This window comes from Equus caballus, chromosome 17, assembly GCF_041296265.1.
Source record: "Equus caballus isolate H_3958 breed thoroughbred chromosome 17, TB-T2T, whole genome shotgun sequence".
Taxonomy (NCBI): domain Eukaryota; kingdom Metazoa; phylum Chordata; class Mammalia; order Perissodactyla; family Equidae; genus Equus; species Equus caballus.
Window position 1 is genome coordinate 28824250 of NC_091700.1, and position 25450 is coordinate 28849699.

Genomic DNA, 25450 nt, shown 5'->3' on the forward strand with positions numbered 1-25450 from the left:
TCACCTGACTTTTTGATTTTAAAAAATGTCTTTAGAATCTATGACTTGGACCATGGATTTCTTTGAGAAAAGTAAGAGTAATAAAAGATTCCCCTCATCACTGCCCTTCTCCCAGTGAACTTGGTTTGAACTATCCTAGTCAAATTTATTTCATTGCATGGCCACCTCGTAAAATATCACACTATATTCCTCTGAATAAATCTAGAGTTTTTTTCCTTAGGGAGCACAAATAAATGTTTTATGAATTTAGCAATACACTCTCAATTTCAGTAATACCTCCCATCACAAAAATATTCAGTCATAAAACCCTCTGTGTTTAGAGTAGATTTTTTAAGATACTATCCTAAACTATTTTGGTTTCTTAGACGAATGTTGCACGTCAATTACGTTCACCACACTCATCTATTCTGAAGGAAGGTTAGAGGGCCAGGCACTGCCATGGCCGTGACCTGCCTGCCAAGACAGTAGCCAACACTTCTGTCATTTCTCACCACAGGGTGTGTTCACAATTTAAAGTTTCAGCTGTGGCCTAAATTTGCTCTCTTTTCTCAAAAATTCTTAGTCTGTGTAGTCTAGACAAACCTCCAGATTTGTTTGAGCAATCTTTGCACTAATGTTTTCAGTACTTTTTTTAAAAGCAATTTTGGCGTTTTAGCTTTTGCTTTATTTTTTTCCTGCAAGTTTGCTTCTCAAAAAGCCCTAAATACCTTGTATTATGAAATAATATGTTCTTGAAAAGTCACATATAAACTGGATCACATTTTAAATTTCTCAAAGTTATCTATACAGTAACTCGTTTAAAAAGTCATATTCTAAAGCAAAGAATACTTTTAAAGTAAATAATTACCTCCTCCTTTTCCAATTGGAATGCTCATATACTGGATTTATTTTTATAGGAATATGACAGTTTATAAGCAGATTCATTTATTAAGGAATCGTTTATAATTGACTTTAAAATACCTAAAAGATTGAACATTTTTAAAAATGCTCTTGATTAAATTTCTACCTTTAATTTTAGAAGAGGAAATTAGCCATTTTTGCATAATTAATATATCAATCCCTATATTCATCAGCTGTGACAATGGAAAACTGGTTGTCTACTTTTTTCTCTTTTGGTTGCTTTTATTTCTATAATGAACTCGTGTGTGTGTGTGTGTGTGTGTGTGTGTGTGTGTTGTAAACTTGCTGGTCTCCAGTCAAAACTGTCACTGTAACTATACCTATGATATGACTCTGGTGATAATGAGAGATTTGGAAGTCAGAGTGGAACTTGAACTGGACCAAGGGAAGTCAGGATAAAAGTAGAAAGTGATGGTAGAACTGGTAATACTAATTTTGAAGAATTTTTCATAAAATATGTTTTATATTTGATTAAAAGCTATTAAATGCAGCTCAGTACTGTAATTTAACACAAAAGAAAATAGCTCACCTGTCAGGCAGCATTAGTTCAAACAAGTATTCGGCTTCTGTGCATGTTCTTATTGACGTTCCCCTCAACTCCAAATTATATTAATATGGAACAGATAAGGAAACTGAGAAAGAGATTAAATGGCTTTCCAAGGTTATAAATCCAGGTAAATAGTGTACTGTGTGTTAAAAGATAGGCCATTTCCAGTCAATATCGTGACTCAACAGAATTCTCTTCATATTTAATTAAATACTTAAGAATTCCATTGTTTTTACTCTTACCCTCCAACGTACTACTAAAATATGTTTAATAGATGTTTTAGAATTATATACAAGATCAAAGTTTTAATTTTTAAGAATTTTGTTGGGTTTATTTTGGGAAGTGGTTTTTGTTATCATTGTGGTATGTCTGTTTTGCCTTGTTAACTTTCTATAAATCTTTCCTAATTTGAATCAGGCCCAGCAAACTTGAATTCTTAAAAGTAAAGGCCCCACATTTCTTGACAGAATAGCATCCATCTATTACCAAGGAAGACGAGGGAAGTTTATGGTTCATGAATCCCAGTCACACTCCCTCACTAGCGATGTATAGCCTCATCTGGTCGTGTCAGTCAGCTGGCGTATTTCAGGAGAGCACAGAGTGTGGGAATTGGGGGTCTGGAAATGTACTGTCTTGAGTTTGAATTCCAGCTCTGCCTCTAATCAAGCTGTGTGCTCTTGAGCAAGTTACTACAGATGCTTACTCATTTGTAAAGTGAGGGTGATAACAGGGTTAGGATATAAGAAAACCAATTTCTTGACCTAAGGCCTAGCACATGGTAAGCTCCTTGTAAATACTATTATTATTCAGTAGCTATTGGAGGTGAAAAGCTTATGATGTAATCCCCTCTATCAACTAGTAAAATCCGTTTCTCTTCAGAAGACCTCATAGTTATCCTGAGCTTTGTCATTTAGCTCTAGATAAGCCAGAGCTAGTGGGTATTTCCCAAATTCTTCAAAATCTTCTCTCTTCCTGATTGAAAATAGTTTTATTTCTTGTTTACTTTCTGAATCATATCTACCTTTCATATTTATTTTACCATTTTATTTTTATTCTGCATGACCACAGCTGTCTTTATTTATCTTTTACCCTTCCACTGCCTATGTCAGCTAATTAAATACTGAAAGATGTAAGATTTAGTTTCTAAGCCTATTTTAATCATCTACATACAGATATTTTATTTGTGCTCTTTTGTTCATTTGAGATCTTTCTAATTTCTTCCTTCTCTGGGTTTCTTTCGTTTTCTGTATCTGCGTTATTCCTTTCACTGTTGTTCCACGTAAATTCCATAGCTCAGTCTTAAGCAGCTAATTGAATGCGCTGATTACCTAGTCAAGTGCATAGTCCTGCATGAGAGGAAGATTTTTGTCTACCCTTTTACTGCATTTAAATCTCCAATGATCCAGCAATATTTTCCAGCATTGTTTTCCAGTGTTCTTATGTATAAAGATATATGTATTAAATCTCATTGTAAGAGACAGCAATGTAGGTAAGACATCTCTACCACTATAGGGCTCAGAAGAGAGTTTCCTTTCTACTTTCACAGTAAGAAAGGTCGGTTTCCAGATACTACAGTTTATAAGAATTCCAAATTAGGCTAGCTATGAAAGGTACTATTGTGGGCTGTCTGGGAGGCCGATAGCACTGTGGATAAGAGCATGAATTCTTTGGAGTCAAACATACCCAGGATGGAGTCTAGGTTCCACTACTTCTACATGACCTCGGTCAAGTATTTAACTTCTCTAAGCCTCACAGGCTTCTTGGGAAAATTAAATAACAAATCTGGGTAAAGGCCTTTGCACAGTAACTGGCACAAAGTAAACATATCATAACATAAATGTTGCTCATCGCTCCTTATAATCATCACCACCATCAGCTAGGGGGCTTTCCCCAATTTCCCGTCTGACAACTCAACCTCATGCTTTTTTGTACATTTAAAAATAAAAGTTCTAGAAAAGTAATCATTTTGGAGTGCAAATTAGTAAAGCCATTTTGGAGGACAATATGGCATTATCTACCAAAATTCTAAATGTGCCCTTTGACCCTACATGACTTCTTTTAGGAATCTGTCCTAAAGAAATACTTGCACATTTCGTGTTTTTGGCATTATTTGTTGTTGTTAGTGCCATCAAGCAAATTCCAACTCCTATCAACCCTTTGTACAGCACAGCAGAACCCTGCCCAGTTTTTTTGCACCATCCTCTCACCTTTCAGTGCTGTATCAGACAATGCTCCGCTGCTATTCATAGGGTTTTCATAGCAAATTTTTTACAGATGTGGGTAGCCAGGTCCTTCTTCCTAGTCTTTCTTGGTCTGGAAGCCCCACTGAAACCTGTCCGCCATGGGTGACCCGGCTGGTATTTGAAATACCAGTGGCATAGCTTTCAGCATCACACCAACATGCAGCTACCACAGTATGACAACCAACAGATGGGTGGTGTGGTTTCCTGACCAGGAAGTGAACCTGGACCACAGCAGTGAGAACACCCAATATTAACTGCTAGACCACCACCATATATGGCATTATAATGGTGAAAAAATGAAAATAGCCTTTAAATGTGTGTCAATGCATGTCAAAGTTTAGATTCCCCAGACAACAGATTCTGAGATGGAGATTTGAGTACAGGAAATTTATTAGGAAATGTCCTTGGGATTAACATCTATGGAGAAGTGAAGTAGGACTGAGCAGAGGAAAGAAACCTCGACCAATTCCAGAGGGGCTGCTGCTGGGGAGCAGGCATGATGTGGCCTCGGCAAATCTCTTTGGCTGAAGGCAATTCCCAGAGAGGGATTCAGCCAGAGATAGCAGCCTCCAACACTTTAGTTGGAGGGCTGAGTGCCTCAGTCCTGAATGGGAGATCTAGGTGTCACACCACAGAGTCCACGCAAGAGTGGTTATTTATGGTACGCCCATAATAGGGAATTCTATGCAGCTATTAAGAAGACAAAGTGAGCCTCATTGTTCAGTGAAAAAGCTAATCTCCAAACAATACGTGTAGGTCATATAATCACATTTATGTTTGAAACTCTATGTATTGGGGAAGGGGTACTTAGGTGCACATAATTATATATGTATACTTGGAAACGGGTGGTTGCCTCTAACCTTGGTGGAGAGAAAGGAGATGGGGCACTTCCACATTTTATTCTATACACCCCCCTACAGCCAGCACCAGCTTGCCAGTCAGGCGAGTGAACCATCTTCAGAGAGATCCTCCAGCCTTCTGTGTTGCTTGAATCTTTCAAAAGAAAATTGTATTCATGTATTAGTAGTATCATAAATTAAGTTAAATTTGATTACTATCAAAAATCAAAAGCAAAAAAAATCCTTTTTTGTGTGTCTAACCAATTCTCACTATAATCTCTCACTAAACTTGCTGTAAGATGGGCACATATTCATAGTAGGATTATGCCGTTCTAGAAGGGTGATTCTTCTAAAACAAAACTTCTTAGACAATGTAATTATATATGATCAAAAAAGGAACCCACAGGAAAAACAATGTTTTTTCACCTCTAAGCTATCTTCTGCTGTCTGAAGTTTCCCTCAAAATAAACATCAGTCACTCACCTACGTATACACTTTTCACTAATTGTTTATCTCACCAGGAGTTTTCTATTTATGACCTGTTTTCCACTCTAGACTAAGAAAATACATACAAAAGAGAAATCATCTTTAAATACTATTATGTAGCAAGGAAAATAATGGATTTAATCTCCATATTCCATGAGATTATACTGCTAATTGCCACATAACCCATTCCTCACGTTCCTACTCTCCCCTAGCTCCCATCCCACACACACAATCAATTACCACATCCTGCTGATTTTATGTCCTTAGTGTTTTTCAGAGTCATCTCCTCCCTTCTGTCTCTACCGTCCCTGCCCTAATGCAAGTCTTCATCAGTTATGCTCTGGATTATTGTAACAGCTTCCAATATTGACCCTTCTACAGCCCATTCTCCAAACAGCAGAGTGATTTCTCAAAAGCTAACATCATTGCCTCACTTCCCTACTGTACATCTTGTAGGATCTCCATAACTTTTAGGATGAAGTCCATAGGCTGGGCATCTTCTGAACCCACATACCACCTAATCCCCATCTCCTTCTGTTTCTCTATTTATATCTTTCACTCAGTCTACTACACAGAGATTCTTTCCTTTACAGAAGGTATCTTGCTGTTTCATTCTTATAATCCTTCAAAATGCTGTTCTCTCTGCCTAGAACAGTCCCCATACTACTCTTTCCATGGCCTGGTTAATGTCTCCTGGTGCTTCAAGGTTCTGTCTACTTGTTCCCTCTTTGGAAAAACTTTCCCTAACCCCAAGTCTGATATAGGTGTCCCTTGTCAGGACTCTGTAGCATGCTGTGGATACTCCCATCACAGCATTCATCATCACTAGACTGCAGTTTGTCTCTTAACTATACTGTAAGCCTCCCTTAGGGACCGGAACCAGCCATACTAACTTAGTGTCATTAGTACTTTGCAGTTGTTCCTGGTGTATGTTTGGTGCTTAATAAATTTAGATGGACTAAATGAAAACATTGTCAGTGAACTATTGAGAAATTTAGACATATAGTCTTCTGTCCTTGCTGCTTGTATTTGGTTTTCATTAAAATCTGTTTGCACTAGAAAGATTTTTTGTGTTTGTTTATCCTGGTGTGACAATATTTAAACAAAAATAGAGCCACTTCCCTTTATCTACTAATAAACAGCAAAAAAATGTGGGGGGAAAATGGCCAAATGGGCATGGGAATGTCATTAATAAGTGTGACTGAGGTCAATGTGCCATCTAAAATTTTGAGAGAGAATGATTTATCAAGATTACTAGCCAGGCTGTCTTATAAACTATGCTGTTTATTTTTTTAGGAACTATCCCTTCGACATAGTGACTTTGTTAAACCTTGTTCTATTCAAGGCCTCTGACACCAACAGAGAGATTTATGAAATCTCCATGCAGCTCATGCAGGCACGTATCATGTACTTACATAGAAACTTCTATCCTTGAGCACAGAAAATAGAAATGATAGTTGATCACTGGATTTCTGTTTATTGATATGCATTTATTCATTTCTGCATATCACCAGTGGATCTGAAGGGTGAGAAAACAATTACATAATCTTGTAAACACAGGAATTAACTGATGCTTTACCTTTAATCCTATATTAAAATATGCATTCATTAGTTTTGTTATTAAAAACCTTTATTAAGTATAAATACAGTAGTCCCCACTTATCCATGGTTTTGCTTTCCACAGTTTCAGTTACCTGCAGTCCAGCACGGTCTGAAAATATTAAATGGCAAATTCCAGAAATAAACAATTTATAAGTTTCAAATTGCAAGACATCTGAGTAGCATGATGCAATCTCTCACTGTCCTGCTCCATCCCACCCAAGATGTGAATCATCCCTTTGTCCAGTGTGTCCAGCTGTATACACTACCCGCCCATTTGTCACTCAGAGCCATCTCGGTTATCAGATCAACTGTTGCAGTATCACAGAGCTTGTGTTCAAGTGACCCTTATTTTACCTCATAATGGCCCCAAAGTGCAAGAGTAGTGATGCCGGCAATTTGGATATGCCAAAGAGAAGCCGTAAAGTGCTTCCTTTAAGTGAAAAGGTAAAAGTTTTCGACTCAGTAAGGAAAGAAAAAAATTGTATGCTGAGATTGCTGAGATCTGTGGTCAGTTTTATTACAGTACATTTATAATTGTTCTATTTTATTATTAGTTATGGTTGTTAATCTCTTACTGTGCCTAATTTATAAGTTAAACTTTATCATAGATAAGTACATATGGGGAACAACATAGTATATATAGGGTTCGATACTATCCACGGTTTCAAGCATCCACTGGGGGTCTTGGAACATATCCCCGTGGGTAATAGGGGACTGCTGTACTCCTGAGATAGCCAGTCAATGTTTTTTCATACTGTTTCTTACTTTCCTACCTCTTTATAGATCCTTGAAGCAAAGCTCTTTGTATACTCGAAGAAAGTAGCTGAACAGAGACCTGGCAGTATTCTCTATGGAACACACGGCCCATTGCCACCCCTCTACAGTGTGTCACTAGCCCTCTTGTCATGCGAACTGGCCAGGATGTACCCTGAGCTCACTCTCCCACTCTTCTCAGGTACTGTGCAGTAGCTAATAATGACGTGTGTGATCATTTCTGCTCTACATAATCTTTTCAAATTCTAGTTTAATTTTAGAGTCAAAATTATTGGTGCTAAATTTGTAAATCAAAATTGTTTGGGGCTAAGTCTAGTTACATATACAAGCAAATTCTTGAATATCTTTAAATATAAAAAAATGTTTAAAACAATTTAGGTATAAATAAACATAGGACAAATGCGAAGATACTTAGGTTAAGGATAATACTTCTACATATATTATATATGTAAAATCTCCCAAAGAAATTAAATATGGATGGTATAACTTCTAATATATATAATCGCTGTAAGTTGTTTGTTGCTGGTGACAATGATGGTGTTTTGTAGCTTGTATGTTGCTAAATATATAAGTTGTTGAGAGTTTAATTTTTGCACATCTTTACAAGCAATCTTTGTGAATAATTTTTGTGAAAATCCATTTTTAAAGAATTACATGTCAATTAACTTCCTGCCTAAGCTCCCTTAGCACCTTGTCAGAGGCTGACTTTGACTCTTAATTCATCCTCCTTTTCCATCTCTGTCACCAGTGCCTTAGTCCAGATCCTCTTCAGTGCCCCCATCCCACCACTGCCTCTAACATCCCTGACTGCAATCCCCCACACTACAATCCATCCGCTGTGCAAAACCACATATGTCCAGCACTTCTCAACTCAAGCTTCTCTGCCCAATTGTCCTGAAAATAATTGTTGATAAGAACAGCTTCCATTTATTGAGTGGTTGATATGGGCCAGGCTCTATGCTAGGCCCTTTAGATACATTTCATTTATCATTTAATCTCTACAACCCCATGAGCAGTGTAGTGGTTAGAAATGAGGCTCTGGAGTCAGGCAGCCTGGGTTCATCCTGGCCCTGCCGTTCACCCACTGTTGGACCTTGGACAAGTCCCAGAACCTCTAAACTCCATTTCCTTATCTGCAATAATAACTACCTCATAGAGTGTGAGGATTAAAATGAGCTAATAAACAAGCCGTGAGCCCAGTCCTGGCATGGAATTATTGCCACCACCAGCACTACTTTATCATCCCTATTTACAGATGAGAAACTAGGGCTTAGAGACGTTAAATGATTTGCTCAATCATTGGGAGCAGCCAAGCCAAAATTAAACCCTGGATGTCTTCCTCCAAAACCAGTACTGTAAAATTGGAATTATTTCACCTATAACAAACCTGCTTTTCCAAACCTGCTTTCCACCTTTTCATCCAAGAACCCTCTACTCCAGTCTCACTTAGCCTTTTACCAATGTGTCAGGCCTTTTTGTAAATCCTTGGTTCTGTAGATGCTGTTCTCTCTGCTGGAAATGGCCCTTCTCCCTAACTCCCAACCTTCCTTAAGATCGAATTTAAAATCTACTTCTACTGTGAAAACTACTCCATCTATCTGAGGCAGCATTAGTCACATCCTTGCAGAGTGCCTGAAACAGTGGAGGGACTCAAGAAAAGCCTTTTGATAAATTAATTCTCTTCTCAGAGAAATAAAATTTATTTTTATTCATTTCAACCAAGATGTGAGTATCGCCTATATGCCAGGCACTGTGCTTGGGTCCTAGGAATACAGGAGTGAATAAAACAGTCTTTCCCATCAAAGGTTTATAGTCTAGTAATAAAGAAACATGGCAGTCATATGATTATGATACAGTACAGCAAGTGCAATAAAAAAAAGCACATTCTGGGGGCCAGCCCGGTGGCGCAGCAGTTAAGTTAGCATGTTCCACTTTGGCGGCCCGTGGTTTGCCGGTTCGGATCCCAGGTCCAGACTTGGCACCACTTGGCACACCATGCTGTGGCAGGTATCCCACATATAAAGTAGAGGAAGATGGGCACGGATGTTAGCTCAGGGCCAATCTTCCTCAGCAAAAAGAGGAGGATTAGCAGCAGACGTTAGCTCAGGGCTAATCTTCCTCAAAAAAAAAGCACACTCTGTGTATGAGATGGAAGATGAGAGAGTAATCAGTCATTAGGCCAGGAGTATCAGGAAAGACTTTCCAGAGAAGTTGATGTCTGAACTGCAGTTCGAAAGAAGAGTAGGAATTTGCAAAGAAGACAAGTAGTTGACATTACAGTTGGCAAGTAAATAGGCATAACAGACCAAGGAAATAGCATATGCATTGGCTTAGAGGTATAAAATAGCATGATGCATTTGAGAGATTATATAGTGGTCAGTGTGGCTAACACAACATGCAGGGAAGGGGGACAACTAGAGATGGTCATGGACAGTCAGAGGCAAAAGTCAAATCTCGGAAGGCCTTGTATTGGACCCTGAGGGGTTTGCAGGCTAGTGATCTTCTATATGTGCTCCTTGAAACCCCCTCAGTGCCCTGTGCACAGGTGAGGACTTCTCAGCAAGCCGCTTGGGTTATGAAAGCCACTCATCAGTTTCAAACTAGAGGAGAGGGTGACAAGATCAGAATGCATCTTAGAAAGATTGCTGTGGTGTGGAGGATGGATTAGAGAACATCCAGACTAAAGGAGACCAGTTGAGAAAGGATGATAGTGGGCCAAGGAGGAAATTATGAAGGTCTGAACCAAGACATCTCAGTGAGAATGGAGAGAAGAGACCAGAGTCAAGAGCTACTGAGGAGAGCACAGAAGAGAGTACCTGGTGTGCTATGAGGGAGAAGAGGAGGTTTAAGGTGAGATATAGATCATGAGCTCAGTTTAGGATGTTGCATTTAGACATCTGTCAGACCTCTCCATGTAGTACAGAGAAACTGGAGTCAGCACTAGTGACTCACGGAATGGAAGGGGATAGAAGCAAGGGAACAGGTAGGATCACAATGGAGAAAGCACAGAGTGAGAGAAAGAACATCCCAACTTTTGAGGAGCAGGCCACGGAAGAGTGAGGGAGCAGAGAGGGAATGGAGGCATGTTCAGAGAGGATAGAGAACACCTGGAAGGTGGGTTTCATAAACCCTTGAGAAAAAAGGATTTAAGAGGAGGAAGTGAGTCCACAGCCTGGAATGGAGCAGAGAGATCCCAGAAGATAAGGTCTAAAAATTACCCCCTGGATATCGTAATTCATTGGTAATTGTCAGTAGTTTCCAGATCTCAGTGGCTTGGCTGAGAAAGAAGAAAAAAAAGAGAAGGCAGAGCCACAGAGTCGGAGGATGAGTGAGATTTGAGCATATTTCTTAGCTAAGAGGGGGAAGCTAGTAAGGAGGAGAGGCTGACAGTTGAGGAGAGAGGAGATAAATAGTACAGCAAATTTAACAAGAAAAGAAGCTCATATAATGAGTTGCAAGCAGGTTCAACCTAAGTTTTCCTCAAGAATTGACCTTTTGGCTATTTTGATTTATGAGGAATATTTTTTTTAAAAATAACCTGGAAAAATAAGGAGGTTATAATAGATTCCTAGCTCTTGTTTTTACTGCCTTTACTATTAAAAATCCTGTGGTGAGATGTTTATTGCCTATAATTTCAGATGACTTAATTCCTTGTAAGTAGCCAGGCAAGTTGTTCAAGTCCCTCCCAAAGGAGCTGGAAAATGTAGAGAGCATCCCACTGACATGGTCTCACGTTTTACTTAATTTGTTTCTGGAGGGGTGAAGGGAGGGATGTTTGCATGTCTGGTGTTTTTTTTCCCTTCTCCCTTCAAAAACACCTCTAGAATCCAGGCCCCGATCTACTGCCTGGGGTACCACAGACAGACATCCCCACCCTCTCAGACCTTATGTCCGACAGACAAGGTGTAATAAACATCATAAATAAGCAAATTCTGTAAGATGTTAGAAGTGATCATTGCTACAAAAAGTTTATTGATTTTTTTATACTACTGTTAAAAGACAACAGGTGTTCTTAATAGTGATTCTCCCTGTGATTGGAAAAGTTCATTCCTCTCCAAAGTCCTGATCCTTTCTAGCAGAGTGTAAGTAGTTCTTTTGTCATAAAGTGCCTCGAATCTTTGTAACCAGAAGTTTTTTTTTTTTTTTTTTTGGTGAGGAAGATTGTCCCTGAGCTAACATCTGTGCCAGTCTTCCTCTATTTTGTATGTGGGACACTGCCTCAGCATGGCTTGATGAGCAGTGTGTAGGTCCACGCCCAGGATCCAAACCCGCAAACCCTGGGCTTCTAAAGTAGAACACATGAACCTAATCACTGTACCACTGGGCTGGCCCCTGTAACCAGAAGTCTTTTTCCTCCACTAAACGCCCAAAGCACTCTGTTTCTGCCTTTCTTGTGTCATTTGTCACTTTCTACCTTGCCCACAAGTCTCAGAGCCTCCTCCTCAGGGGCAGGAACCAAATCGTTAGTCTTTGCTGTCTCCACAGTGCCTAGCACGGTAGCGTGCACCTAGAAAAGGCCCAGTATGTTGGAATATATGAATGTTCTGATTTTATAAGGGTCTGAATATGTGTCATAAAAGTTCATATTAGTCATCACATCCATAAAGTTTAGAAATTAAGTAAATTTTGACCTCTGTGAAATATAATAGCTTAACATTATCTGATTATTGTGGCATAGCATTAAATATATTCTTATTCTTCAAAATAAAAAATTGCAATTGTAGGGCCTGGCCCCGTGGCCTAGTGGTTAAGTCTGGTACGCTCTGCTTCTGTGGCCCAGGTTCGGTTCCCGCGCCTAGACCTACACCACTAGGCAGCAGCCATGCTGTGGTGGTGACCCACATACAAAATAGAGGAAGATTGGCACAGATGTTAGCTCAGGGCCAATCTTCCTCAAGCAAAAAGAGGAAGATGGGCAACAGATGTTAGCTTAGGGCAAATCCTCCTCAGAAAAAAAAACAATTGTAATTTTAGGAAAAGGACCAAATCAGTTAAAGCTGCTGCTTCAGGGATCCAGTGGATTATCTTGGTGTAATTCCTGGCATCCATGTTCCTCTGTTGTTTAGCAGACATCAGCTCTCTAAATGAGATTACAAGCCACCCTGGATAATAACAAGTGCATCAGACCAAGCTCTCTAATGTCCCTTCCTTCTCTAGAGATTAGAAATAAGAGATTACTTCAGAGCTTGCAGCATAGACATGAAGCTGTGCTTTTATTTCTGTAGAAAGCTTATTCAGATTATACAATTAAGTGCTGCCGGCATTGAAACAATGCAGAAATGCTAGCAGAGAAAGTAAGGGTGAAATGACTGAGCTGGACATGTAGTTTTACCCTTTTGGTTCACTTATTTCATAAAACAAAGTGCGGCACGGAGCACACCTCCCACATTGTTGACAGTTTTCTAGTAGACACCATGAACCTGAGTCCACACCCTGGGTTTGTTATTCCTAGAGGTTCACTCTTGCTTTTTAACAGCTAATGGTTCATGGAAGACACTTTGTAAAATATTGGTGCAGTGGAAACAGAATGGTTATTGTTATAATAATGTTAACCACTGTTTATTAAGAGCCTGCTGGATGACAGGCACTGTGCTGAGCCTGTTATATACATTATGAGGATATCTTTTAATCTTCACAACAGCCCAATGTGGGACCCTATTGGCCCCATTTTACAGATGAGGAAAGTGAGGACAGAGAGCTTAAGTAGCTAACCCAGAGTCTCATGCAGCTAGTACGTGAGGAACTGGGATCTGATCACATGTCCTTCTGAGTCCAAGTCCCTTGTTTTGTCCACGCTAATGTGCCTCTTCCACTAGCAGTGGATTTGAATGTGTGAGGCCTTCCCCCTTGTGCCACTTTCACCAAGCCTGTGCTTTCCTGTTGTGTGCTCTCACTTTCCTCCACAGAACACCAGGTGTGGAGAGGCTTGGGGACAAGCCTCAGTGTTCAGATTTTGTGGCCTTGAGAGTTGCTGTATATGAAAGTGCCTTGTAAAAGGAAGGCACTGTTCAACCTGTCAGTTGATGTTACTCTTTTAGCTTCTTTTGATGAGATAACGTATAGCTCTCCGTCACTCTTTAGAGGTAAGCCAGCGATTCCCCACGACGCACCCAAATGGCCGTCAGATCATGCTCACCTACCTGCTGCCCTGGCTGCACAACATCGAGCTGGTGGACAGCAGGCTTCTCCTCCCGGGGTCAAGCCCCAGCAGCCCGGAGGACGACGTCAAGGACCGGGAAGGAGAAGTGACCGCTGCTCATGGGCTGAAAGGGAATGGCTGGGGCTCCCCGGAAGCTACGTCATTGGTCCTGAATAACCTCATGTACATGACGGCCAAGGTAAACTCAGCAGAAACAAGCCTCAACAGCATGGCTCCATCATCCGAGAAAACCCTGGGTTAATCAAAGCCCGTGCTGCAAACCCAGGGAAAGTGGTATTTATCACTGTAAATCACATAAATAGGGCATGGACGGTGGTGATGGTTGCACAACAGTATGAATGTACTTAATGCCACTGAACTGAACACTTAAAAATGGTTAAGATGGTAAACTTTATGTTATGTGTATTTTAACACAATTCAAAAAATAAAAACAAGAAGCCTAACATTTTGAAATCATATGAGTAAAGTATTGTGCATTACTGATTTGTGCATTATAAATTGCTAGAAAATGGCATCCTTCTGATGAATGGCCATGTTTCTTCTTTCTTATGATTTTGAGATGGCTGTGACCCTTAAAACAACTTTTAATCAAATATTCTCCATCCTCACATTTTTCCCACGTGTCTTCTGAGCCAGTTTTTATTTCATTTGTTATAGTATGGAGATGAAGTTCCTGGACCAGAAATGGAAAATGCTTGGAATGCTTTAGCCAACAACGAGAAATGGAGCAACAATCTGAGGATCACCTTGCAGTTCCTGATCAGCCTGTGTGGGGTCAGCAGTGACACACTTCTCTTGCCCTATGTAAGTGTCCCTGGGACTTTCAGGAGTCATTATTGCTGCTGGTGCTTCCATTTGCAATCTGCAAGTCAGAATGTGCTCTTTGCTCCAAGTCAAATAGAGATGTCAAATTTTGTCAGTCACGCTCCTCTCCTCTGAGCTCGTCTAGCTGTTACAGAAAAGCTCCCTTCTGCCCTTGAGAAGCAGGCAACAATGTCCTGGCGACACCTCTGTCCTTCCCTTTCCAAGCCTTTGCACACAGAAACCTATGAATTAAGGCATGGATATTTTTCTAACAGTTACCAAAAACTGCCTGCTATAAACCTCAGACCCATTATGTAAGAGAAGCTAGTAAAACATTATATTATTACTCAGAAAAATATTTCATGTTTACATCTTGATGCTCTTAAGACAGAATAAAAATGCAGAATATCTAGGTTTTTCTCTTCAAATTTAGATGGTAGAAAAGAGAAATAAGCAGGGAGAAATCCTTCTGAGATGCCCGATATTTAGTATTTGTATTTAAAGGTGATATGATCAACAAAACGACAGCCCTTTTAGAAGCCTAACTCAGTTGGCGTTTGTGTGCCAGTGGTTTTTCTGAGAGATTTCCTGCCTGCCTGCTGTTTTGAGCCACGTAAGCCTCACTGGAGCTTCCAGGCCTCAGGTTTGACTACAGGGGCTGCAACACTGCAGAGCTTCAATCCATACTTATTTTTAAAATTCAAAACTAAACAAACAGCTAAAATTCATTTGTTTCTAGGGGAGAAGAGAATAGCAGGGGACTAGATTCCTTTTTAAACAAAAATAGCTAGCAGTTTTTTCCCCATGGTTTGTATAAATAAAATTCCTTCTCAAGATAAGACCTTAGATGGCAAGTTTTCAGTTTAGCTGGAATTCGTGTGCCCCAAAAGTAGCTTCCATAAACTTAGCCTTTAAGAAAGGTAATAAGGCCTTTAACACACACTATCAGACGTGCATGTGAAAAGAAGTGAATATTAATCCAAACACTTGGTTCATCCTAGGAGAGAACAAAGATGAGCTATCAGGATGGTAGCTCCTGGTGGATGAGGCGTTCATCAGAATGAACGTGTTACCATCTTTCTGTCAACAGCCTAGGATTCTTGTGGTTAAGGGTCTGGAAAACATCTGTTGTGTCCTGTTTCTCTTCTCAGATTAAAAAGGTGGCAATATATCTGTGCCGTAATAACACCATTCAAACCATGGAAGAGCTTCTCTTTGAGCTGCAGCAGACAGAGCCAGTGAACCCCATTGTCCAGCACTGTGACAACCCACCCTTCTACCGGTTCACGGCCAGCAGCAAGGCCTCGGCAGCAGCCTCTGGTAGGGAAAAGGCCACTGGGTAGACACCTTGTCATGAATCTCTGGATTTTCCTTTATGTAGAACACTGAAAGGATATGAGTATGTGTTTGATACTTTTTCTTACCCTTTCATATACATTCATTTAAGAGATGACTTCAGATTAGCTGAGACTCTTAGGGCATTGTCAGATTAATGAAATGATGTTGTAAAGATGACCAACAGCCAGTGGCCCAGTAATCGTATGCCAACAGAGCTCTTTTCTTTAGACTGATCCCAGGCAGGACACTGCAGTCACTTAGGAATCTCATTTCTGGGCCCTCCTTCCTGTATCTATGGGATTCTCTTGGCTGATATTCTCCCAGAGTTGACTAAAATGCCCCCCAACAGTATTATTGCTTTCAATAAATTGGCCTCTCAGTGTCATTTGTGACATATATACTATCCTCCTCAAATTCCTTGAAGCCAGCTTCACTTCGATTTACCTAACTTCGTAGCTGCCTTCTAATTTCTCTCCTCCTCGAGTCTCATGCCCTCGATTTGCCCTGCCCCCTGCTGCCAGAGCAGTGTTCCTATGGAGAGGCAGTGGCCTGGGGCTCAGCTGCTCTAGGTACTTGGACTTGCTTCACTGACATTAGTTTAATAACTCCTGGACCCAGAAATGCTAAAGCAGCTAAGAGCAGGGCCGGCCACTATAAATAAACTCATTACCTAAGTGGCCGGGAAGAAAGGGTTTCAAGAATGTTGTAGCCTCGCTTTATAAGAGAATTAAGGAATTTGGTTTGACCATAACAGATGTCTGGGATTCTCCCGTTTCAATGGTGTGGGCTTGGAAGATTGTTTAGAATGTCTGAGATTGTGCAGAAGATGTAAGGAATCTTTCAAACATGAGATTTTACAGGAAATCCTTTCCTGGAATTACTTGAGACTTGAGCTTGACCCCTCCACATGCATTTTTTTCAAGTGTCTTTCTTCTAATCCCATCTACAGGAACCACCTCCAGCAGCAACACAGTGGTTGCCGGCCAGGACAGTTTCCCAGACGCTGAGGAGAGCAAGATATTGAAAGAATCTGATGAGAGGTTGGTGCACAAAGTTGGCTTAATATCCAGTATAACTTTCAGCAACAGCCTATACAAAGGCGTTAATAAAAGTTAGTGGGGTTTCGTGAATCTCACACACACACAATTCCTTCTTTGTTTTTAGAAACACAGATTGACTTTCCTACTCTGCTCCGTATATCCCTAAAGATAACAGTTTCTTCCTGAGCAAAGCCAGAGAAGAGAAAGATTAAGAGGGATGGTGTTCTGGTGTCTGAATCCTACTTAACCCAGGACTAAATAAAAATCACTAGTTATTCTGCTAGTGGGCACAGACCATCTGGAATTAGAGGGAATTTCCCTGTGAAATTTTCAATTCTGATTGTTGACTAATTCCTTAGAGATAGAGTGGTTGTCTTGAGGTGAGTTCTATGAAACATCATTCTCATTTTGCCTTTACTTTGTCATGTCCTGTTTAACCAAGAACACTGTCATTGCCTGCTAAAAGAAGCCTCAATTCCATTCCCATTAGCTCTTTAGTGATAATATTTCTCTTGCCCATATTTCTGCCTTCCCATCGCCTAGGAACTACTCATAAGTGCATAAAATATGGATCACTATTTCCTGCAGTTGATTGTGAAAAGCAGAGAGACAAACCAAAAGAGATAAACAGGACTCAAAAAAAAAAATTAGGGTGGTTCTTATCGTGTTGAAAACTCCTTAGGCTGAGCATTTTCTAGTGAAAAGTAATGGAGAGCTCTTTCACTTAAGAAATTAGTAACAAGGACGAGATACTCACAAATTCATACTGGAGAAAATTTAATGGATCAAATAGTGAAAATAATTTATTTAACCTGTAATGGCCCTGCATGCTTCATGAGGGTCCTTGGGATTTCATCCTGTGCATGAGAATGTGGCAGGGGCTGCAGGTGGAAGATTTTCTGACATCAGGCTGACTGCCTCTAGGCTTCTGAAGGCCCATTCTCTAGTTCAGGGACTTATCAAATTCCTCAATAAATTTGTTACTGGGTTGCTGCACTGCCTTTAGGCAGATGCTCATCCTTATGAGCTGTCCTTCAGACTAAAAGTCCAAACCCAGTAGATCATGAATTATAGACCTTGTCCTTTATTGTTCTCTAATAAAGGCCTTTCTTCCCTTCTCAGAAATGGATAAAAGTTTTCATTCTCCATACATCAGTGACAGTACAAGATTATTAATTAACATGTTACTTTTTAAATCTATATTTGCTAGTACCTTCTTTGGAAAACTCCCTCATGGTAAAAAAAAAAAAAAAAAAAAAATCACATTAGGGGCCAGCCCAGTGGTACAGCAGTTAAGTTCATGCATTCTGCTTCAGGGGTCCGGGGTTTGCAGGTTCAGATCCCAGGCACAGATCTCCATACTGCTCATCAAGCCATGCTGTGGCAGCATCCCACATTTAAAACAGAGGAAGATTGGGAGAGATGTTAGCTCAGAGACAATCTTCCTCAAGCAAAAAGAGGAAGATTGGCAACAGATGTTAGCTCAGGGCCAATCTTCATCATCAAAGAAAAAAAAATCACAATTTCTCTAAAGAGATTTCTACTTTCTAGCTGGAGTATAACATTCTTTACCATTTATTGTCTAGTATGAATTTTCCATTTTAATTTTATTTAGGGTAGGAGGGTGATACATTTCTATATAGTAACATCACACTAAAAAGACCCCTTTAGGACCAGAGTTCTGAGTGCCTGCCTAAGTGATTAGTGCTGGCCCTTGAAATGAAGAAGCCAGTTATCTCTATAACGTTGAGACCAGAGAACATCTTTCAGAGTGGCTCTCTTAGTTCTTGCTTTCTTCCTCTCTCACCGCATCCCTGTTGGCCATTGGAAAACCTGATGCAGTTATATACCCACATTTTTTATACATATTCATACACTTCTTTCTTACCCACTATATCTATTTATATATATATATATATATGATCATACCTATATGAATATTCTATCCCGAAGGATATCACTATTCCATTGACGCTATACTCCAGCTACACTATTTCTCTAATATATTCTGTTTTCTATGGAAGTAGATTATGCCCTCAGACTAAAATACCTTTTTTCTCTTCAAACTACTTATCACCCTTGCTTCCTTGTAGACTCTGTCATGTTTATTTATAGTTTTTAATTATTAGAAAGCAGAAACCATCTATCTCCTACACATATTTGTATCCTCAATCATTAGCCTACTGTGCTGCATGTAGTAGGCATTTTTTAAATGTTTTTTCAGTATGTGAGTGAAAATTGGAGAAACAGCCCCAACACCATCCAGCCCCCCTTTCTCCTTCCCTCTCATGAACCCCATTACAGAAGACAGTTATTTACTCTGCTCTTTACAGTCCTTGAAGACAAAGAGTCTACAGAGATAATTGGTCAGAAATACTGACCAGGCTACTGGGTGACACAACTAGTACCTTGGGGTACTAGTTACCAGAATACATTTTTGGGCTCCAGGGGGCGCCATGGAGTTGTGCAAAGCAGCCGCCTGGACGCCATGTTCTTTACAACTAGATTTATAGTTCTTTGATGTAATTCAGAAATATTTAATAATACCATACCTATTGACAAAAAATTCAGATAGCTTATAGTAAAAGAACCATTAAAACAAGGGCAAAAGAATAAGAGCCAAGTGAAGGGGAGAGTAAGTCATTGTGTCAAAAGTCCTGACTAAGGAGAAAGCTACTAACAGTTAATATTAACCTAATCTTGAGTTCCTCAATAGCCAAGTAAAAAAGAAAAATATAGAAAATTTTAAAACTTCCAATGTGTCAAAAAGAAAAACTGATTTATCGGAAGCTGTTAACAGAAAGTACCCTTAAACTCTAAGAAGGATATCATGTTTTTTTAATTAAACAACAAAGTGATCACATATTTTTATTAAAATAGCAGTTTATAGCAGTTTTTAAAATTTGCAGAACAAACCCTGTAAGTATTTGCAATAAATCAACCCGTAATAAAGCCTATCTTATAAATTTGTAGTTCCATGAAAGGATTTTTCATAGGGAACTAAAAGCAATAAACTTCCGCTGTAGAAGTTTCTGGTGATCTATGTTGATACAGGGATAGAGATTAGTAATCTACAGAAAGTCTCCTCAGCATTAATTTGAGCTAAATCAGCAAGATAAAACTTAAGGAAACATTTGATCCTACTAGTTTTTCTCTTATCAGAGCCATTTTCATGATATATTTCTTAAGACGTGTGCTTTTGATGTTAAAAGACTATTCGGTCTACTTAATCCTTGAAATTCCTCCAGGGCCCAGACCCCAAATTATTTTCTCCAACCCAAGAAAGCAAAAGGAAATAACAGGTTTTCTTCTTGGGAGTCAGTTTTTACTTTTTCTTTGCCAAGCCTACACTTCATGGCACTGTGGTTTCGATCTTCTCCAGAATAAGAACAGTCCAGTTCGTCTTAGCCTCATAAACTCTACCAAACACTCCTTTACATCTAGCTTAAAAAGGGAAAGAGAAGAGCTGCCACCCATTCTGTAATTCTTCCCTGCCTGGGCTTTCCAGAACATGACTGTAAAACCAACACACGTCACAATTCTCAAGTAGCTAGCAGTGCTGTGAAGCTCTCTGTCCTGTGGAAATCTCCAGATGTGGAAGTCTTTCATCACCCTCCTTTTGTTCCTTGCTGAATGAAGTCTGGGCTGCGCATATGCTGTCTTTCTAACTTTGCATTTATCAGCATAAATATGATTAAAGAATTCTTCAGAAGGTAATAAGTTTGTCACTTTCTCAATTTCATAAGTACCAGTCTGATTTTGGCAATTACATCACCTGATTTGTATGAAACTAAGCAGATGTCCTTGATGTTCTGTTTTATGGATTCACAAAGTAATATCTCAGAAGATATGACAATGAAGAATGTTTGAAATACAAAGTTACTGGGGAAAAGATGGCTGTGTCAAGAGGAAAAAAAAAAACCTGCTGCAAATATCTAAGAAGTGAATAAAACCAAAATCATTATAGTCTTTATAGTAATTGTAGTCAATACATTTCTGAATTCAGCAAATCCAAATCACCGATGCAGTGTTCTGAGGTTACACACCTGGGACAAGGTAGGCATCTTAATGGCACATCCAGTGCTTTTTCCTGAAGCATCACTCTTTCTCCATGCACTGGTGAGGACAACGATAGCCCTGCATTTTCCAGTGTTCCAGAGGGAAATAGAGTGTCGATCTGCTGTCAATTAGGGCAGTACACCCGGTCAGTAAGGTAGGGGCCACACACCTACTTTGGCTTGAGTTTTCCAGATAGTTCTAGATAGCCTTAGTTCTTTGCTTTGGCTGCAAATATATTAAGATGATAAAACCTACCTTGTATCATTTTATATAAAATATAGACGTACCATTTCACCCACACTTCCCCTCAGCCACACCTTTGCCCTACCTTATATAAGTCTTTGGATGATATTCAGATGCTATTGTTTTGAAAGTCTGTGGTGGCCTGAAGAGAAATAGTGTTCTCTAAATCCAAGGTAGAAGTATAATAATTAACGCCTTATAGTTGGATGGAATCTTGCAGTTTTGGAAAATTCCCACAACCGCAACACAATCAATGGTGAAGTATTATTTTTATTCCTTTTTGGCAGGTGTGGAAACAGGGTCCCTAAGGAGGTAAAGGACTTGGCCGAGGTCACAGAGCCAGTGCTGAGAGCTTGGTCCTAAAATCCCATTTCTGCCTGCTCGGAGGCAGCACATCACTAAAAGTATCCCTGCACGGCTGCCTTCCTCTGGTTGGCCCTGGACAAGCTGTTTAACCTCACTTGGTCTGTTTCCTCATTTGTCAAGTAAACAATGCTTATCTCAAAGATGAGTGAGTAGATTAAATGAGATAATGTGCGTGAAGCCATACTTCAACCGTTTTTTTAATTATTATTATTACTTCTTAAGCCACAAGACAGACCAGACAGAAAGAGCCCCTCTGGTTACATTGCACCCCAACTAGTTCCTTTTCCTGAAAATCCTCAGATCGTTTTAAGGGAACCTTTAAAGCCAGTAAAGTCTAGAATTTGTTGTGAAACGATTTTTGTGTATTTCCGATTTTATTTACTTTCACATATTCAATCTTTCAGCAATTATTTATTGACCACCTACCATATGGCAGGATACCATGTGAAAAAGGAATTTATGTTATTCAGTTTCATGCCCATTTTCTTTCCAAAGAAATGTTAGAATTTTCTAGTTAAATTCAAACATTAGCCTTAAAATGTTTATCTTTTTAAGGTTTGAACTTGTGCTTATGAGCGAGAGTGAGCACTGGCCCTCTCAAGGAAAAAAGAAATGTTTGGGGTACAATTTTTACAGTATTCCTTTAGGAAAAGCATCATTGGAACTAGCTGCCCAAAAATCAACCACTAAATAATAGTATGCGTTTATGAGCCGCAGCACATACACACACGTCAGTACCTCATGACAGTTGTTCTTATATTTAAAGGTTTAGTAACGTCATCAGAGCCCATACTCGCCTAGAGTCAAGATACAGCAATAGCTCTGGAGGATCATATGATGAGGATAAAAGTGAGTACCAACAGGCCGTGGCATCTCAGATGGAATGCAAATGGGTGGAAAATGAGTATTTTCATTATTGTTGTTCTAGTTACTAAAAAGGGGTCCCAAAATATTAAGAAACCATTTACTCCAGTGATGCAGATGAGCATAGAGTCAGCATCTTCAAAGCAAAAAGAAGCCAAGCAGTGGACTAACCAAAATTATAAAAATTCGAACTACTACCCAAACCCATATTTTATATTCTTGGCATTTTTCCTTGGTGATGCTCTTGGGGAAAGGGTAGTTAAGAAATTGTGCCATCGGAAAGCAAACGTTGCAGTTCAGTTTTCCCACCTATCTTGGGAGTGGATTGAACCTCTACGCTTTGTGAGTCAGCTCACCCAGGATACAGTCTGTTTCCACACTGGAGCTCTCAATGGCATGGTCTCAGTAGCCAAGAAAAAACCTTGCTAAAACGGGAGATACAATTGTCACAGAAATTTCTTGTACCTTGGGAAGTAGGGAAAACCAAAAAGGTCAATACATGTGTTGATTTTGTTTAAGCCAGTTTCTTTTTCTTCTTTAAGCTAATTTTTAGTCTTCTTTTAAGCCAGATTTTAAGACAATCTCTGTAGATACTGAGCAGGTAAAGAGTATTACTTGGTCACAAATTACAAAAAAATCTGGAACTAAAGAACACTCCCAGTGACATTTAGTTATGCTAAGGAAATCACTAAACTATCTGGTAGAATTTATTTGTCTATTTTGGTGAAAATCATAAATATGATGCTATTTCATGTGGTAGGTTCATTTTGTAAGTCAGTGCATGAGGCCTTTGTAGCTGTTGTTTGAATTGTCTTGTTTTTATGGGAAATGTGCAGAGTGAGGTAAGAGCTAAGTCACTCTAATGACAGGAAATTTTAGCTGCCTTTATTCTTAATGCAAAGATAGGCAATTCTCCAGCATCCAAAATACCAATGCAAGGAATGTCTAAAATCCATTTATAATTATCATACTCTAGCTCAGGTTAAGTTTCAGCTATGTTCCTATAAAACATTTCACTAGAACTGTCAGTATGAATAAAATAAAGCTGTTTGTATTCTCCCTCCCTTCTGTGTCCATCAGGGGTCTGTACCATCCAGACATCAAATAGTTGACTCTCAGGAGCACAGACCGTTAATTCTAGGTGGGACCAGATTTTACAGATGAGGAGAGTAGGACCCAAGAAATGGAGAGTTCTTGGTTCAAGAAAAGTCTAGTTACTGTGTAATATTTTGTAACCCAAAATTTGAGTACAGAAAAATTGAATTATGAAAACATTAAGCAGTCAAATCCTGATTCCCCCAGAATGTGGCAGGTATAACAAAACATAACATTCTATGACTGTGGATTTTACATTAGGAATATTCCTGTCCTTTGCCAGTTGATTCCTTTAAAGTGTATCTCTTTGTTCTGGGTACAGGACACTGAGTTTGGTAGAAACACTACAATAAATAAAGTAATCATTTCAAAAATATATCTATAGAGCCCTCGTATTAAAACCTCACATTCCTTATATTTATTAAAATAGTGAATTTCAAAGGATAATTGTAATAAAATGGATATTATTATATAAATTCATATCACTGACTTTATGAACAAAAAGAAAAATAAAGTCATGGAAATATTTATAAAGAGAAAAAACTATTACAAATTCAGATAAGACATAAAAAGGAGTCTAATATTATCATTATGTCCTCTATTTTACCTAGAAATGTTTGTAAATTTGTTGTACCAGTAAGAACAGCATTTTAATAGGAAAATTTTAGTAGCATTTTAATTCACTTGAGTCATATGTCAGAAATATCCTTTACATGATTACCATTATTGGCCAAAGAAATTAGAGTTCACAGCATGTAGTTTGGGTACTGAGAGCTTATATAGACATGCATCGCTTAACTAACATTCTGAGAAATGTGTCATTAGATGATTTTGTTACTGTGCAAACATCATAGAGTGTACTTGCACAAACCTAGATGGTATAGCCTACAACACACCTAGGCCACATGGTACTAATCTTATGGGACCACTGTCGTATATGCGGTCTATTTTTGACCAAAATGTCATTATGTGGTGCATGACTGTATTTTAAATTACTCATTAAAAGAGAAAATGAAATGAGCTACTTACACAGATCCTCAGCACTGAAAGTCCATAAAATATATGCCAAGATCCTTTTCCAGGTGTTCAAGTAATAGGACTTGATTTGGCTGTCTTGGAGGAAGCAGCATGTCTACTAGGGCACAAATACCCTCAGGACTTTGGTAACTGGGTCCTCCCTGATGTATTTTTGGTTCCAGCTACACACTGATGGATATGGCCTATGGCAAAAGAGAAGCAAAAGTTAGTAGGCTCAGTTCCAAAATGTTATGGCCAGGTGTCTGTTATATGTTAAGGGCAATTGTTTCCTCCTAAATTCCTAAATTAAGCTGGATAGCAGCTGACTCATAGTGGTTTAGACCTGACTGTAGAAAACTAGTTTTAGGCCAACTCAGTGCTTCTCAGTACATTTTTGCTGACTGGATGTATATCTGAGAACATCATTGAAACAAAGAATAGTATATCCTTTCCTAGCAGAAATCTCACAGGTTTCTTTCTTTCAATTCATCAGTATTCTCCCATTTTTGCTCCCCTTTTGAATTTTACTGTAGAGGAGCTAATTGATTAGGAGTGCATTTTGCAACTAACTTATCCTGGACAGTTAGTCGGGAAATTAATTTGTTGAAAGTGAGACATTCTGTGGGTAATTTACTGAGAGGACTGAGATAAGTGACTGTCATACCTGCTTTAAATTTTTTCCTGACTAAATTTGTTGTGGCCAAGCGTCATGGCAGAGAATTATAGGGCTCTAGTTGCTGATTTTTTCCGTGAGTTAAAAAGAGCCAGCAGTCACTTTCTGAGGCGAAGACTGATCTTACCCTTGGAAACTCCCTTAGCGCATATCCCAGGGGAAGTGAGCTATGCTTGGTTCTAGTGCCTGTCCCAGTCCCAGGCCTCAGTTTTCATAAGAAGGCATCCCCTCCTCCAGCTCTGCTAACTGTTAAGGCCAGCAGTCTGTGCTGGACCAGCAGCATCAAATCAACTACCTCTCACTACTTTTCAAAAGTGCAACCAAGAAAACCTGTATTTGGGAGAAACTGCCTAAAAATCATGAAATAATCCTTCCTCTTAATATACAAAAGCTTATCCCA

General features: G+C 39.3%; 2 protein-coding genes across 10 annotated transcripts in view; one reads left to right on the forward strand and one right to left on the reverse strand.

The window, feature by feature from the left end:
* The window catches only part of FRY (FRY microtubule binding protein), a 404013-nt gene that overhangs the window by 309624 nt on the left and 68939 nt on the right, over positions 1-25450 (forward strand). For all 8 annotated transcript variants that reach the window (XM_070239478.1, XM_070239480.1, XM_070239479.1 and 5 more), the window contains 7 exons: positions 6312-6411; positions 7401-7572; positions 13473-13729; positions 14209-14355; positions 15507-15675; positions 16643-16733; positions 22168-22250. In XM_070239478.1, coding sequence (XP_070095579.1) covers positions 6312-6411; positions 7401-7572; positions 13473-13729; positions 14209-14355; positions 15507-15675; positions 16643-16733; positions 22168-22250 — 1019 coding nt within the window. The remainder of the gene's footprint in view (positions 1-6311; positions 6412-7400; positions 7573-13472; positions 13730-14208; positions 14356-15506; positions 15676-16642; positions 16734-22167; positions 22251-25450) is intronic.
* ZAR1L (zygote arrest 1 like) overlaps positions 4063-25450 on the reverse strand; it is a 103959-nt gene continuing 82571 nt past the window's right edge. The window contains exons 4-6 of one of the 2 annotated variants that reach the window (XR_011427677.1): positions 24390-24580; positions 6431-6534; positions 4063-4683 (exon numbers count right to left, since the gene is read on the reverse strand). Coding sequence is in view for 1 of the 2 variants with exons in the window: in XM_070239489.1 (XP_070095590.1) it covers positions 24560-24580 (21 nt within the window). In the remaining variant the exon portion in view is untranslated. Of the gene's footprint in view, positions 4684-6430; positions 6535-22983; positions 24581-25450 lie in introns of those variants that run through there. The other variant, XM_070239489.1, reaches the window with a different exon arrangement.